A 12,825-nucleotide genomic window follows, 5' to 3' on the forward strand; every position below is an offset into this window, starting at 1 on the left:
TTTTACTTTTATTTTTTACCTCTATTCCTATTCTTCATAGAGAAAATCTATCTATGTGGTCACTAAGATTCGACAATGACCCCATGGGACATAATCATCCATTCTATTGTCTGCTGATAAAAAATTGCTACCTTGATTCAGTTACCTTCCTTCCCAAGTATCCCCTTTTCTGCATTTATTAAAATAAAAATCTTTAATTCATTGTTAGCCCATGCACTCAAAAATATTTGGGCCTGATAACCTTGGTTAAGAGAGGAAACTGGAGCCATTCTTTAAAAGGTTAAAAGGAAGAGGAATCTCCTGTTCTGCCCCATCCAGATTCCAAATAAACATCTCCACACAGAAGACACAAAAAAAGAACATTTATTTTTTACTTAAGGGCTGATCTTAAACAATGCTTATGATTCTGAAACTGTTCCTTCACTTCAACGTACCAGTGACAATAATGAATACAGTTCTATCATATTTATCCAAACGACTTTATAAAGAAAACAAACTAAAAATTCTTTAGCACGACTACTGGTTTTCAATTAATGGTCCACTACCAGTAATATGAGCAGCACCTGTGCTGTAATATTTTGCCATCACGCTTGTTGCCTATGGCTCTTTCCTTTGTCTCTCACCAAACAAGTTAACTGTGGGACCTTTCAAGCTACATTTCTACCATCTGTGCCCAGATGTCTGCAAAAATACCCTAGATATAATCCTATGAATCTTGTGCATGTTGGCTTCCCTCATTCAAAGGTTTGTACTAATAACTAAATGGGTGGAGCTGATGTTGATTTATTGACAAAATGCCTCCTCCCATGAATAATGTGTGAATGAGCTACAGCAGGGGTCCCCAAGGGCTTTTCAACCTTTTCAGCAATTGTACCACTTTTAGGATATGGCAACACCAGTCGCCTAGGCTCAGCAAAAGTGCCAGGATCAGCATCGAGCGCCAGCTGCAGCCTGGCGCTGATCCTGGTGCTTCCACTAAGCCCTGACAGCCCCGAAGAAGCGCTGATCTTGGCACTTCCGCTGAGCCCTGACAGCCCTGCATCTCCAGCCGACTCTTGATCAGGCTTGTGCAGTGCTGCCACCAGTTTAGCTCATTCCCCTCCCCCGCTACCACTTTTCTAGGATGGTTGTGTACCACCTGCCAGGTGCCAATGTACCGCAGGTGGTACCCGTACCACTGGTTGAAAAGCCCTATTCTAGTCAATGGACTGGCACCGGGCCACAGCATGCGAGAAACCGGGCCATGCAAACAAGCGAAGACCCATCCAAGGGATGCAGAGAGCATACGAAACTATACCCCCTCTAGTCTGCAGAAAAAACTCTCTCCACAGAATCAGTCCCTGGTGCCCAAATGGTCAGGGCTGCTAGACTACAGGAAAGATACAGCATTTCACCTCTTTTAAATCCAAGTTGACCTATGTATTATTATAGATGAAAATGGGTGAAAAATTACAAAATTAAGGAAATTAAACTAAATACATGCATATACACATATAAACACTTACAGGAAGCAGAGTGTCATCTTCTTTGTCTTTTAACACGTCAGTTACAGAGTTATTTTTGAGATTAACTGCTTGTTCAGAAAATGATATTTCCAAATTAATGTCTGTTTCAGCTGGTGGCAAATCTTCTCTTGGACAATTATCGATATGTCCATCTGCTAAATGTAGGTGAGGAGAGGAGATAAATTTATCTACAGGGTTCTTTTGTTAAATACATGAAAATAATGAATTTACCAATATTAGCCCAAGGAAGGTAGAAAATGTGTTATTTAGCTAATTAAATAATGGATTGAATGGAGTGATATTGAATGATTTTTCTACATTATAGAACATTCCATCTCATGAAAGGAAAAGATTCAAATGAGCAAGTGACATTGGAAATTGCATAGAAGAGGAAAATTAACAGAATTTGCTTCCCTGCCCTCTACCTTTTTTGAGTTCTCACTCCTTTTAGTGAAACAAAAAGATGCACTGGATTTAAAAGTCAGTCAACCAAATAATATAATGAGTCAATCTGTTACAGGTTTACATGGGACTTTCATGTATCATAACTTCCCATTTTTAAGCCTTTTAAGCTGTTTGTTTCAGAGGCTATCCATCATACTACCTAGCTTTCTCTTAGCCCCCACATGAACTCAATTTCAGGTTGCTCCATTCTGGGGAAAACTTGCAATATAAGTTGTAACCTGTGCTTAAATTTTAACTGTTTTTTTAACTTACTATTTACTTTTAAATGGAGAAGTGTATCAAATCAAAAGTGCTATCGTTCACCTATGCTCTAGTTTAGGGGTCCCCAACCCCTGGTCCTTGGACCAGTAGTGGGCTGCGGCATGCCAGCAACCGGTCCACACAAACAAGCAAAACCCCATCTGCAAGATGCAGGCAGCACACAAAGCCATGCACTCTCCGGTCCATGGAAAAACACAATTCTGCTTGAATGAGCCACATACCCCAATTAAGCATAAAATATACAAGTATTTAAGGAATTGTAGCCCTGTTAGGGAAGGGACGCGGTGGCTCAGTGGGTTAGGACGCTGAGCCTGTTGATCAGAAGGTCGGCAGTTTGGTGGGTCAAATCCCGAGTGCCGCGTAACAGAGTGAGCGCCTGTTACTCATTCCAGCTTCTGCCAACCTAGCAGTTCGAAAGCACGTAAAAATGCAAGTACAAAAATAGGGAAGGTAACAGCGTTCCGTGCGCCTTTGGCCTCTAGTCATGCCGGCCACATGACCATGGAGACGTCCTCGAACAAGCGCTGGCTCTTCAGCTTTGAAACGGAGATGAGCAACAGCCCCTAGAGTTGGAAACGACTAGCACGCATGTGCGAGGGAACCTTTACCTTTACCTTTTAGCCCTGTTATATCCAAGAATGTACCATCCAGTCACTGAGATTGTTCTCAATAAATTTCTTCCCCAGAGAAGTAATTCGCTATCAAAGGATAGACATATTTTAGAGAACATTGGGGGGTTGCCATTCAAACAAATAAATAAACAAAAATATACATCCTATTTTCTCTTTTAAACTGGTCTTTGCACACCCAGCATTCTGTCTGTCTGACCTAGTTAGAACGCTAAGACAAAGAGAAGATGTCCTTGACCACCAGGCTGCCTGCTTATCTACATGCTACCTGTGGAAAACAAGCTTTCATACATGAACAGGCTTTGACTATGCTGCCTGCAGAAGATTGCATCAGCCTTCTGGGCTCCAAGTCTTTACTTGGGAGAGCTGTACAATTAAAGTCTCTGGAAAACATGATTCAGAAGCTTTGATCTTGCAGCTTTAAATGCCCTTGAATGACACTAATTATCTGGATGCATTTCAACTGGGCTTTTGCCAAACTATAGTGCTGAAAATGCTTTGGCTATCTGGGATGAGGTCCCACACTCAAAACTGAATTGGAGAAATGGGAAAGATTCTTCTGGATCTTTTGGTGTGTTCTTCTGGACCATCTAGCACAGGGGTAGGCAACCTCGGCTCTTTTACGACTCATTTACTTCAACTCCCAGAATTCCTGAGTCAGCATAGCTGAGTCAGCATAGCTGACTCAGGAATTCTGGGAGTTGAAGTCCATGAGTCGTAAAAGAGCCGAGGTTGCCTACCCCTGTGCTAGCAGGACGGAATTTAGGATTAACTGTGGTTTCAGTCCTTCCTGACAGGCCAGACAGAAAATGGTGTTGCAGAATGACTGTTTGACACTTTGGCTACTCTGCTATCATAGAGTCCATTTCCATGCTATTCCACATTGGAGAAGTCTCCCAGAGTCTTCAGAATTTTCATGAAGTATATTATTCTCATTTTCAACATTTTGTTAGATATCCTAAGTATTTGCCAGAATAGAAAAATGGAGTTTAAATCAAATCACTGATGGTTAATACCACTATGTCCTCCCTACCCTAACAAAGATGGTGTCATATTTAACAAGCAAAACAATGACACACTTCAAACACTATTCCAGTAATAGGGACAATTCTTTACTATGAACCTGGGAATGATTGTCAGTAACAGCCGTTCCTTTAAAACAAAACCTACTGAAGGTATACCGTTACCATGTCATCTAGATGGAAGTTCAGCACTTCAAAATGCAGGGAGTCCTTGACTAACAATCACAATAGGGACCAGAATTTCCATTGCTAAGGAAGGCAAGTGAGTTGTGCCCAATTTTATCTTTTTTGCCACCGTTCTTAAGTGAATCGCTGCTGTTGTTAAATAGATCATGAGGTCATTAGCAAATATGGCTTCCCTCACTGTTGTCTTTATGGGCTGGAAGCCTGCCGGGCAGGTTGCAAATGGCAATCACATGATTTTGAGACACTGCAGCTATTGTGAAAACAGGCTGATTGCCAAGCATCTGGATTTTGGTCACATGACCATTGGAATGTTGCAATTGCATAAATATAAAGACCAGCTATAAGTCACTTTCTTCCCGTTGTAATGTTGGTCACTAAACAAATGATTGTAAGTTGAGGACTACCTATACATCAATTGTGAGACCAATTGATTTGTGCGGAGTCCAAATCTCCAAATTACTTATTAGCAGTGGAATTTTTTTTTTACCCATTTATATCCTGCCCTTCTCCGAAGACTCAGGATGGCTTACAATCTAAGAAGCACAAATCAATGTGCTTAGCAATAGCCTTCATTATATGCCTGCTTATTAGGGCTTTCGGGGGCCCCCAAGCGGCATTATTACAAAGTCAGCTTATTGCCCCCAACAATCTGGGTCCTCATTTTACCTACCTCGGAAGGATGGAAGGCTGAGTCAACCTTGAGCCTGGTGGAATGCGAACCTGCACTAATTGCAGGCAGATGATGTTACTTAAGGAGGCATTAGCCCACTGCTCCACCAAGGAGCAGCTACAACTTTTGTTTCATGTCCTCTAAACCAAGGAGGGGATGTGGCCTGCTACCTGTTCACCTACAGATATAATAGTTTTGTTCCAACTGCCTTTAAACTTTGACTTTTAACAGAGATTTTTTAAAAGGGTATTTAGGAAACTGGATGAAATTCACAAGCAGTTATTTGTGGAGTTTAATTATAACAAATTTCAGATTAACAGGGTTAAGAAGTGGAAGACATACAAAGAGCTACATTTATATATTGAGGGTTTTTTGTTTTTGTTTTTTAAAAACCTTTCTGTTTTCTGTGGGCAATTGTTCTGAAAATAGCATACAGCTGAAGGTGACTTTCTAAGAAAGTTGAAAACTTCAGAAGAACAGCAGTTGATCTAATGCAAGGAGGTTACAGATAGAAGGGAAAAAATATTTTCTCTTTTGTCTTACCTATCTACATCAAAAACATATACCAGTTTTCCTCACTTTGTGTTAGTGTTACATTTCCCCCCTAAGCTTATAAACTGAATTTGCATAAAATGAGACACCAAACTACTGAGGGGGAGGGAAGTGGGGGCTGCATGATTTGATGTCAAATGTTATAACCCTTGACAAGTATTCTCATAAATGTTTAGAGCTAAATCAAATTTACCTTCTTTAGGGTCAGATGTCTCATTGGAATGGTATACACAGATGGGATTTTTGATTTTATTATGTTAGATCTTTCAAAAATTGTCCAAGTTAATACATCTATTGTGCTGGAACAAATTATATTAGCTTTTGATAGATACTATAAGATACCATTGATTTGGTAGGGTAAAATTAAAATTAATATAACTTCTAGGTTTGTATTTGTTTTATGATCAATATGCTTATTCAAAAAAATAATAATCAAATTTATAGGATTTGGAGGAAATCTATTTGGGAAAGGTAAAACACTCAGAATCTCCCTTTCTGAATGACATTTGTAAATGGCAGGTGGCATTTTAATCTCCTAGACTTTTGGAAATACCACTGGACATATTAATATTAATATTTTACTAGAATAATTTTTTGAATTGGAATTCCTTTCTGGGTTATGATGGAAAGTTATTGTACTTACCTATTTAAATCTTGGTAGTTAAAGACTACAATAATTAATTCCAACTTTACCAGTGTTAGACATATTTGGTCCCTGTTAGGTGATAGCTCTAATTCTGATATGGAATGTTATGAACACTTAACTTTCTGCCATAATTCTACTCTACAAATCAGTGGCAAAACTTTCCTAGAAAAAATGGGTGCAAAAGGGTATAGTACATTAGATTGAATGTTGTTTAATTATTACTTTAAATCTAATCAGCAACTGCAAACAGAATTTCCTTTACCATCAACACAAAATGGAAACATATTCAGTGAAAACATGTTTTGACAGTTCAATTCAGATTTGCTGCTTTAGCCACTTCTAAAATACCTGTTAAGTTATTAATACTGAACAATTCAATCTCAGAATATGTCATCATTGTGTGGTAGACTGGACAAGAAGCATACCCAGAATCATTAGCTCTACTTTACTGTAAGATTATATTACTGTGTTTCCTCGAAAATAAGACCTGGTCTTATTATTTATTTTTGCCTCCAAAAGAGCCACTAGGTCAGACATGTCAAACACAAGGCCCGGGGGCCAGATCCAGCCCGCAAAGTGGTTTCATGTGGCCCGCGAAGCCATCCTGGAAACAGTGAGGGAACGGCCCCCACTGCCTTGGCCCTGGCCCAGAGACCCTCCTTCTGCCAGAGACCCTCAGATCTGTCCCACTCCTGCCCAGGCCCCCATAGGCACCCTTGATGCGAACGATGTAGAGCTGGCCATGCTCACCCAGTAGGCCATACGCACTCTAGCCACACCCACCTAGTAGGCCATGCCCACCCGGCCCCTTGAGGGCAACCGCAATGCTGATGTGGCCCTCAATGAAATTGAGTTTGACACCCCTGCACTAGGTCTTATTTTCGAGGGGGAGTAACTTTTCCCCTCACCTCACCATGGCAGCACCAAGAATCCTGCCCATTTCTTCTGCAGCCAAAGGAGCAGCTTCATTCTGCAACTGAGAATGGAGCTCGGGCCTGCAGTTTGCCATCAGAGGCCTTTCCTGAAGGCCTGTGAAGCCGAGAACCGAGCTACAAATTGAATCGATAGCTCGGTTCTTGCAGAAAGGCCTCTGACTGCAAAATGCAGGCCCGAGCTCCATTCTCAGCTGCAAAATGAAGCTGCTCCTTCAGCTGCCGGTGAGGCAAGTGTCGATCCATGGGAGGCCTGGGTGCATCGGTAAGCTCCATCCCTGCCCTAGCTTGATTTTTAGGCGTGCACCTCATCCCAAAACTAGGGTTTATTTTGTTATTTTTTGGCTAGGGCTTATATTAGGCTCAGCCCCAAAAACCAAGCTAACGCTTATTTGGGGGGTAGGTCCTACTTTTGGGGAAAGACGGTAATAGAATCTTACAATTGTGAAAGTACATTTCTCCCCTGTCACCTTTACAGCCCAAGAAACTAGGGTTGATCTCTTTTGAGTTATTTGTCCTACCTACAATTCCTGCTAGAATTTAGGCTACCTCTTACTTAGCCATTCCCCTGGTTGTAGCTGTTGCCCTTGTCTCCCGAGGTCATTCCTCCATACCTTTACAAAATCTAAGCCTTCTTTTTTTTTGTCAAAAGCTAAAGGAATAGTTTCAAATATTTAACAAATATACAAATAGTTTTGAATCAACAATTGGAAATTCTACTTCTTTTCAACCAATGGACTCAAGTTTTGAAGAACACTAAATTTATATCCTTTTATTTAAGTTTAAATTATTTCATCAAAATATTGTTCTTATGTCTACTGGATGGATGCACTAATGATTATTTGTTTATGCTGCAAGAAATTTGAGGGGACCTGTAACTCATATGATGGTCATGTTCTCCCTTACACTCCTTTGGGAGTAATGTTTTATACAATATGCTCAGATCTCATAAGTTATTTGCATATATATATATATATATATATATATATATATATATATATATATATATATATATGAGGCAAACCCAAATCTAGCCCCATTAAACACCAAGCCAATATAATGCTTTGTGAAAAGTAGAACTGATAATTATTTGAAGAATACTTAATCTAGACCAGAGTTTGTTCCAAGATAAGCCTGGATAAATCAGCAGACAGAACAGATTTTCATCTTGTCCGAACTTGGAAGCGGTGCTCCATTAGGCAGCAAAATTGCCAAATGTCATATTAAATGGTCATTTGCATGCAGTGCTGCAGAATATGGAGCACATGAAAATAGCTTTTTACAATTTCCAATTTCTAAAGCAATCATGAAGAGGCACTGGGAAAAAAAGAACCAGATGTTACAAAATTCTTAAATGCTTGGTTGTTTTCCAAGCTAAGATTCTACAGTCTGTTTAATTGGCAGAAGTCCTGCATTTTTCAAACTTCCCCTTTCAGCCTTATGCTGACCCAGCAGTTTGGCAATCTTCCCATTCTAGAAACAGTTCTTACCAGCAAATGGCTGCCTGATGGCTTAAGTGAGGGAAGAAAGATTTTACTAATGTTCTTAGGTGTACACACTGTTTAGTTGATAATATTACATGTGGTGCATTTTGGACTTTGTCACTGTCTACTGAACTTGAACGTGGAATTTTGCAGTATGTCTGTTAATGGTACTACATTGATTGATTTTCTACGTACAAGACTCCATGGCTGTTGTCGCTATACCTGATCATAAATTAATATACTTTTTAGGATTAATTCAGACACATTACTATTTTCTTTTGTTGCTTTTCTTCTCTCATTTTTAAAACAAGTATAGATTGGCAATTACAGATTATGGTATATCCATCTCTGTCTTCATTGCATTTCTTCTTATGGTTCCTTAATCTATTTTAATATCATTCTGGTTTGCACATGCAGTGCTTCCGGACGTGCAGCAAGAGTCCGCTCCCTGCCGTCCGATCTTTCTTCCTTGGAGGATCCTGAAAAGGGTCAAAAGTCGCCCTAGAGGGGCAACCACCATGAGGAGGCCCTCCTGTGATCGCAGAAGAGCGGCAGCCCTCCGCTTGAATCTAGAGCAGCTCCTTTGGCCCAAAGAAGAGACCGGCCATTAAGATGGCCGATCACTAAGTCACTTCCTGCCAAAAGCCAAAAGCACTACCTAGCACTAAGAAGCAATCTGGAGGACCTGGGTGAGACTTTACCTTTCTTATTCTCCTAACCATCTTCCTGTGGGACTTTTCTGAAAATTTCCTCCCCTTTCTCTGAAAGAACGGCGTTTATATAACTGGGGAATAAATTTCAAAACCTTAAAGCCTTAAAAAAAATCAAGTGACTAAGCAAAGAAATTAAGCAATTTTATCTGTACTTATTAAAAAGCTTCTATTTTTTGTGGCGATCTACTACCCTATTTTCTGTTTAAGCTGTGAATTAAGGAAAAAACGAACAGACTAATGCTACAAAAGTTTTATATTAATTTGGGGGGAAAAATTTCTACATTGCATTCTATATGCTATTGATGACATCCTGTGGCAAAACGTGGTACAGCAAGTAAATCTTTTTTCTATTGTGAGAGCTGATTGAATAACAGAGCTGTCCTTGACACTACTTTTAAAGATAAGTGTGGGAGCACCTGGCACTGAAAACAACTCTTTTGGAGGTGGATAATCATTGACTCTCATTAAAATAGCCTCCATGGAAGATTTAGCTGTAAACAACAACAAAATGGATGAATACATCCCACCACTTAACTACAAACTGATACTGGACACAATTTTGGCAATGACAGAGCAAATTAAAGCCAAACTGCAAGATAAATCTGACAACCTAAGGCCACCAAATCAAACTCTGACCTTAAATGAGGAACTGATAATACAAAAACAAACAGAAGTGGAAAGTAACACTAAAATAGGAGACTTCAAAGAACAACAAATGCAACCTACAGAGAACCTTAAAGTCCAAATTTCAACTTCAACTACAAAACTTACAACTCAAAAAGCAATAGCACCCGAAGGAAGCAACATTAAGAGTGAAGATATTAAAGGCCTTCAGATACACTTTGTTGAGGATTCAGCTAATCAAATGACAACCATAACACCAGCTACTACTTTCTACCTAACCCAGATGGAATTGGAAGAAGAAAAAGACCAGACTGATCTAATGACAACTATATTACATCAAACATCAAAAACTGAGCTATTAAAGCAAAATTTTAATGGTTACAAAGGGGACACTTTCTTTGCAAAACTGATATTTGGATGGTCTCCCTGGATTCAAATAAGGGGTGTAGGAAGAAAGGGACATACATTTGAGAATTTAAAGATGCCAAAAGGGAAGCCTGATTGGCACAACAGGAAGGCGAGAGTTAGATTTAAAAAACTGAACTTGTCTCTTTTTTGAGATTCCTAAGGATAGAGTTTAAAAAATATTTTTAATGGATTAAGGGGAATCTCTAAAAATATAAACTGATTTTACATTTAGATTTTAGATCCGTAAGGGAAAACAAAATTAAGCTTCTAGAATGCAACTCTGAACTATATTATAGAATCTGAAATGATATAACAAAAGATAGTATTTTAATAATTGATGAACAGTTAGGAAGACATATAGAATATATTAGTTGTAATGATATAGACAGAAACTCATCTTGTATTTAACCTTTAAAGGAAAGTTGGTTATTAGAATTGATATATATTAAAGAATTTGGAAAGCTATAACATAAGATATTTCGCTATAATTGGTGAATTGTTAAGATGATAAATAGATGTTACTGGTAAAAAGTAAGAATGTTTTGAAATGAACAATGTTTGTTTTGTACACAGGATAATTACTCTTTATTGAAACAGGGAAATGTGGGTTACCCAAAAAGTAAGCTTTCTTCCATTTATCGTAGACTACCCTAGATTATTTTATTGCAATTAGGTAAAACTTAAAATAGGATATTGATATGTATTAGTGAAAATATATTGAAAATTCTTTTAATTGACTAGGTCACAATTAGAAATGTATTAATTTGATTAATTTGATTATGTTATAATTAAGGGAATCAGAGAGGGAATCCTTGTTGATGTAACCTGAGCTATTTACAAATAACTTGTTATTTGATATTGTTTACTTTTGATTACCCAACGACCGTATTGCTTCACAAATATTTGAATGTATATATTAAAAAATTAATAAAACTTGTACTAAAAATCTATTTTAATATCCTAATTCTGAATTGGACTGAACATATGAAGCATATGTGGCTTCCTCTCTGCTTCAAAACACACACAACAAGGTTGCCAAGTCATATCTTGAAAGCACTACAACTCTGAGTAGAACAAGGGAAGATTATCTGGGCCTTTCATATATTTAATCTCTGACCCCATCCATATGATTATGAATTTTTAACATATCTGTAAAATATTTAATCTATTACTGTGCCCAAGAACACCCACCCCCCCATACTGCAATATTTGCTTTTGACCTAATGTGCTCAGGTAAACCAGAGCTTCTTTTTAGCCAACAGGCTTCTAAAAACCATGGTCTGTTATATTACTAACAATATATTTGCCTTATTATGCTATATAAACAGGATTTCTCAAGAGAAGTGGTCATGCTGCTCACCTGGTATAGTAAGTATAGTGAAGTAGATTTTATTTTAAATAAAAATTTACCTTCCTTGGCTTCTTCTTGTACACTTTCTTTTTCCCCTTCTGCTTTTACAGGCTGGTGATCAATCCCAGATTCCTACAATATATGAAATAGGTAAACTAATAATTAGATACATAGTATTGAAAACTAAATACCAATGATAAGCTCTACTTAATAAATAGCATTAAGCAGAGAGGGAACAAAAATCAAATTCCTGTGTGTGCAGTTAACAAGTAGACTGGCTTGGTCACTCAACAGTGAGACACTGGTGAAGCAGGCACAGCAGCGCCTGCATTTTCTGTGTCGCATGAGAAAAGTACAACTTCCTTCCCCTGTTCTTACCACTTTCTACAGAGGGACGATCGAGAGCATCCTGTCATACAGCATCACAGTCTGGTTTGGAATCATCACTATTTCAGACAGGAAGGCGGTGCAGAGAGTGGTGAGGATGGCTGAAAAGATCATTGGCAGTTCCCTCCTTTCCATCCAGCACATAGCATATAAGCATTACTTGAGCAGGGTCCACAAGATTGTCTGGGACACTACACCTCCTCTTCACAACCTGTTTTCCTTGTTATCTTCTGGGAGGAGGCTTCGTGGTATCCGAAGCAGAACATCCAGATTCAGTCACAGTTTTATTCCATACAGTCCTTGTGAACTCTAAAGTTTCCTCCTTCCGTTATGTATTCAAGATGGACAGTGATTAATATTTATATGTTACATATATGTAAGAGTGTAGGTCTATACGTATGTTGTATGAAATATATTTAAATGTGTTATGTGTACATTTTGAGAGCAACTAAATTTCATTTTAAACGTGTGCCATTGTGCCCACAGTAAAAATGACAATAAAGGTTATCTATCTATCTATCTATCTATCTATCTATCTATCTATCTATCTATCTATCTATCTATCTATCTATCTATCTTATTTAGTGCAGGTCATAAATACATGGATTTACAATATATGTTAACATTTTGCATTAATTAAAACAGTGTAAAATATGAAAGTTAAAAACATCTATATTTAGATACCAATGTCTAAGCCATCTAACCACTGAAATGGAGCATCTTTTATCTGAAAGAAATCAGATGTAGATTTTGCAATACATGGGATGATTGATACAACATAACTAATACACTCTTCATACCAATATAGCTCTATCTATAGTTTACTAAAAGTAGAATTAAAAATTGATTCTACAGTCTCTCAGATCTATGGACCAAACCAGCTTTCTGAACCATATCAAATCAAATCAAATATATTCCAGTTGAACACATTGAATTATTTTGATTCAAATCAATTTGATTTTCTGAAAGTTGAATCAACAATTCAAATGT

At 38.2% G+C, this 12,825-nt stretch overlaps 1 protein-coding gene across 2 annotated transcripts in view; it reads right to left on the reverse strand.

Annotated features, from left to right (window-relative positions):
* Window positions 1-12,825, reverse strand: part of ARHGAP18 (Rho GTPase activating protein 18) — a 70,428-nt gene that overhangs the window by 25,234 nt on the left and 32,369 nt on the right. Inside the window, exons 4-5 of one of the 2 annotated variants that reach the window (XM_081314124.1) lie at window positions 11,508-11,580; window positions 1,506-1,660 (exon numbers count right to left, since the gene is read on the reverse strand). In XM_081314124.1, coding sequence (XP_081170250.1) covers window positions 1,506-1,660; window positions 11,508-11,580 — 228 coding nt within the window. The remainder of the gene's footprint in view (window positions 1-1,505; window positions 1,661-11,507; window positions 11,581-12,825) is intronic. The other variant, XM_081314125.1, reaches the window with a different exon arrangement.

This window comes from Vipera berus (assembly GCF_964194415.1).
Source record: "Vipera berus genome assembly, chromosome: 1".
In the NCBI taxonomy this organism is placed as follows: Eukaryota; Metazoa; Chordata; class Lepidosauria; order Squamata; family Viperidae; genus Vipera; species Vipera berus.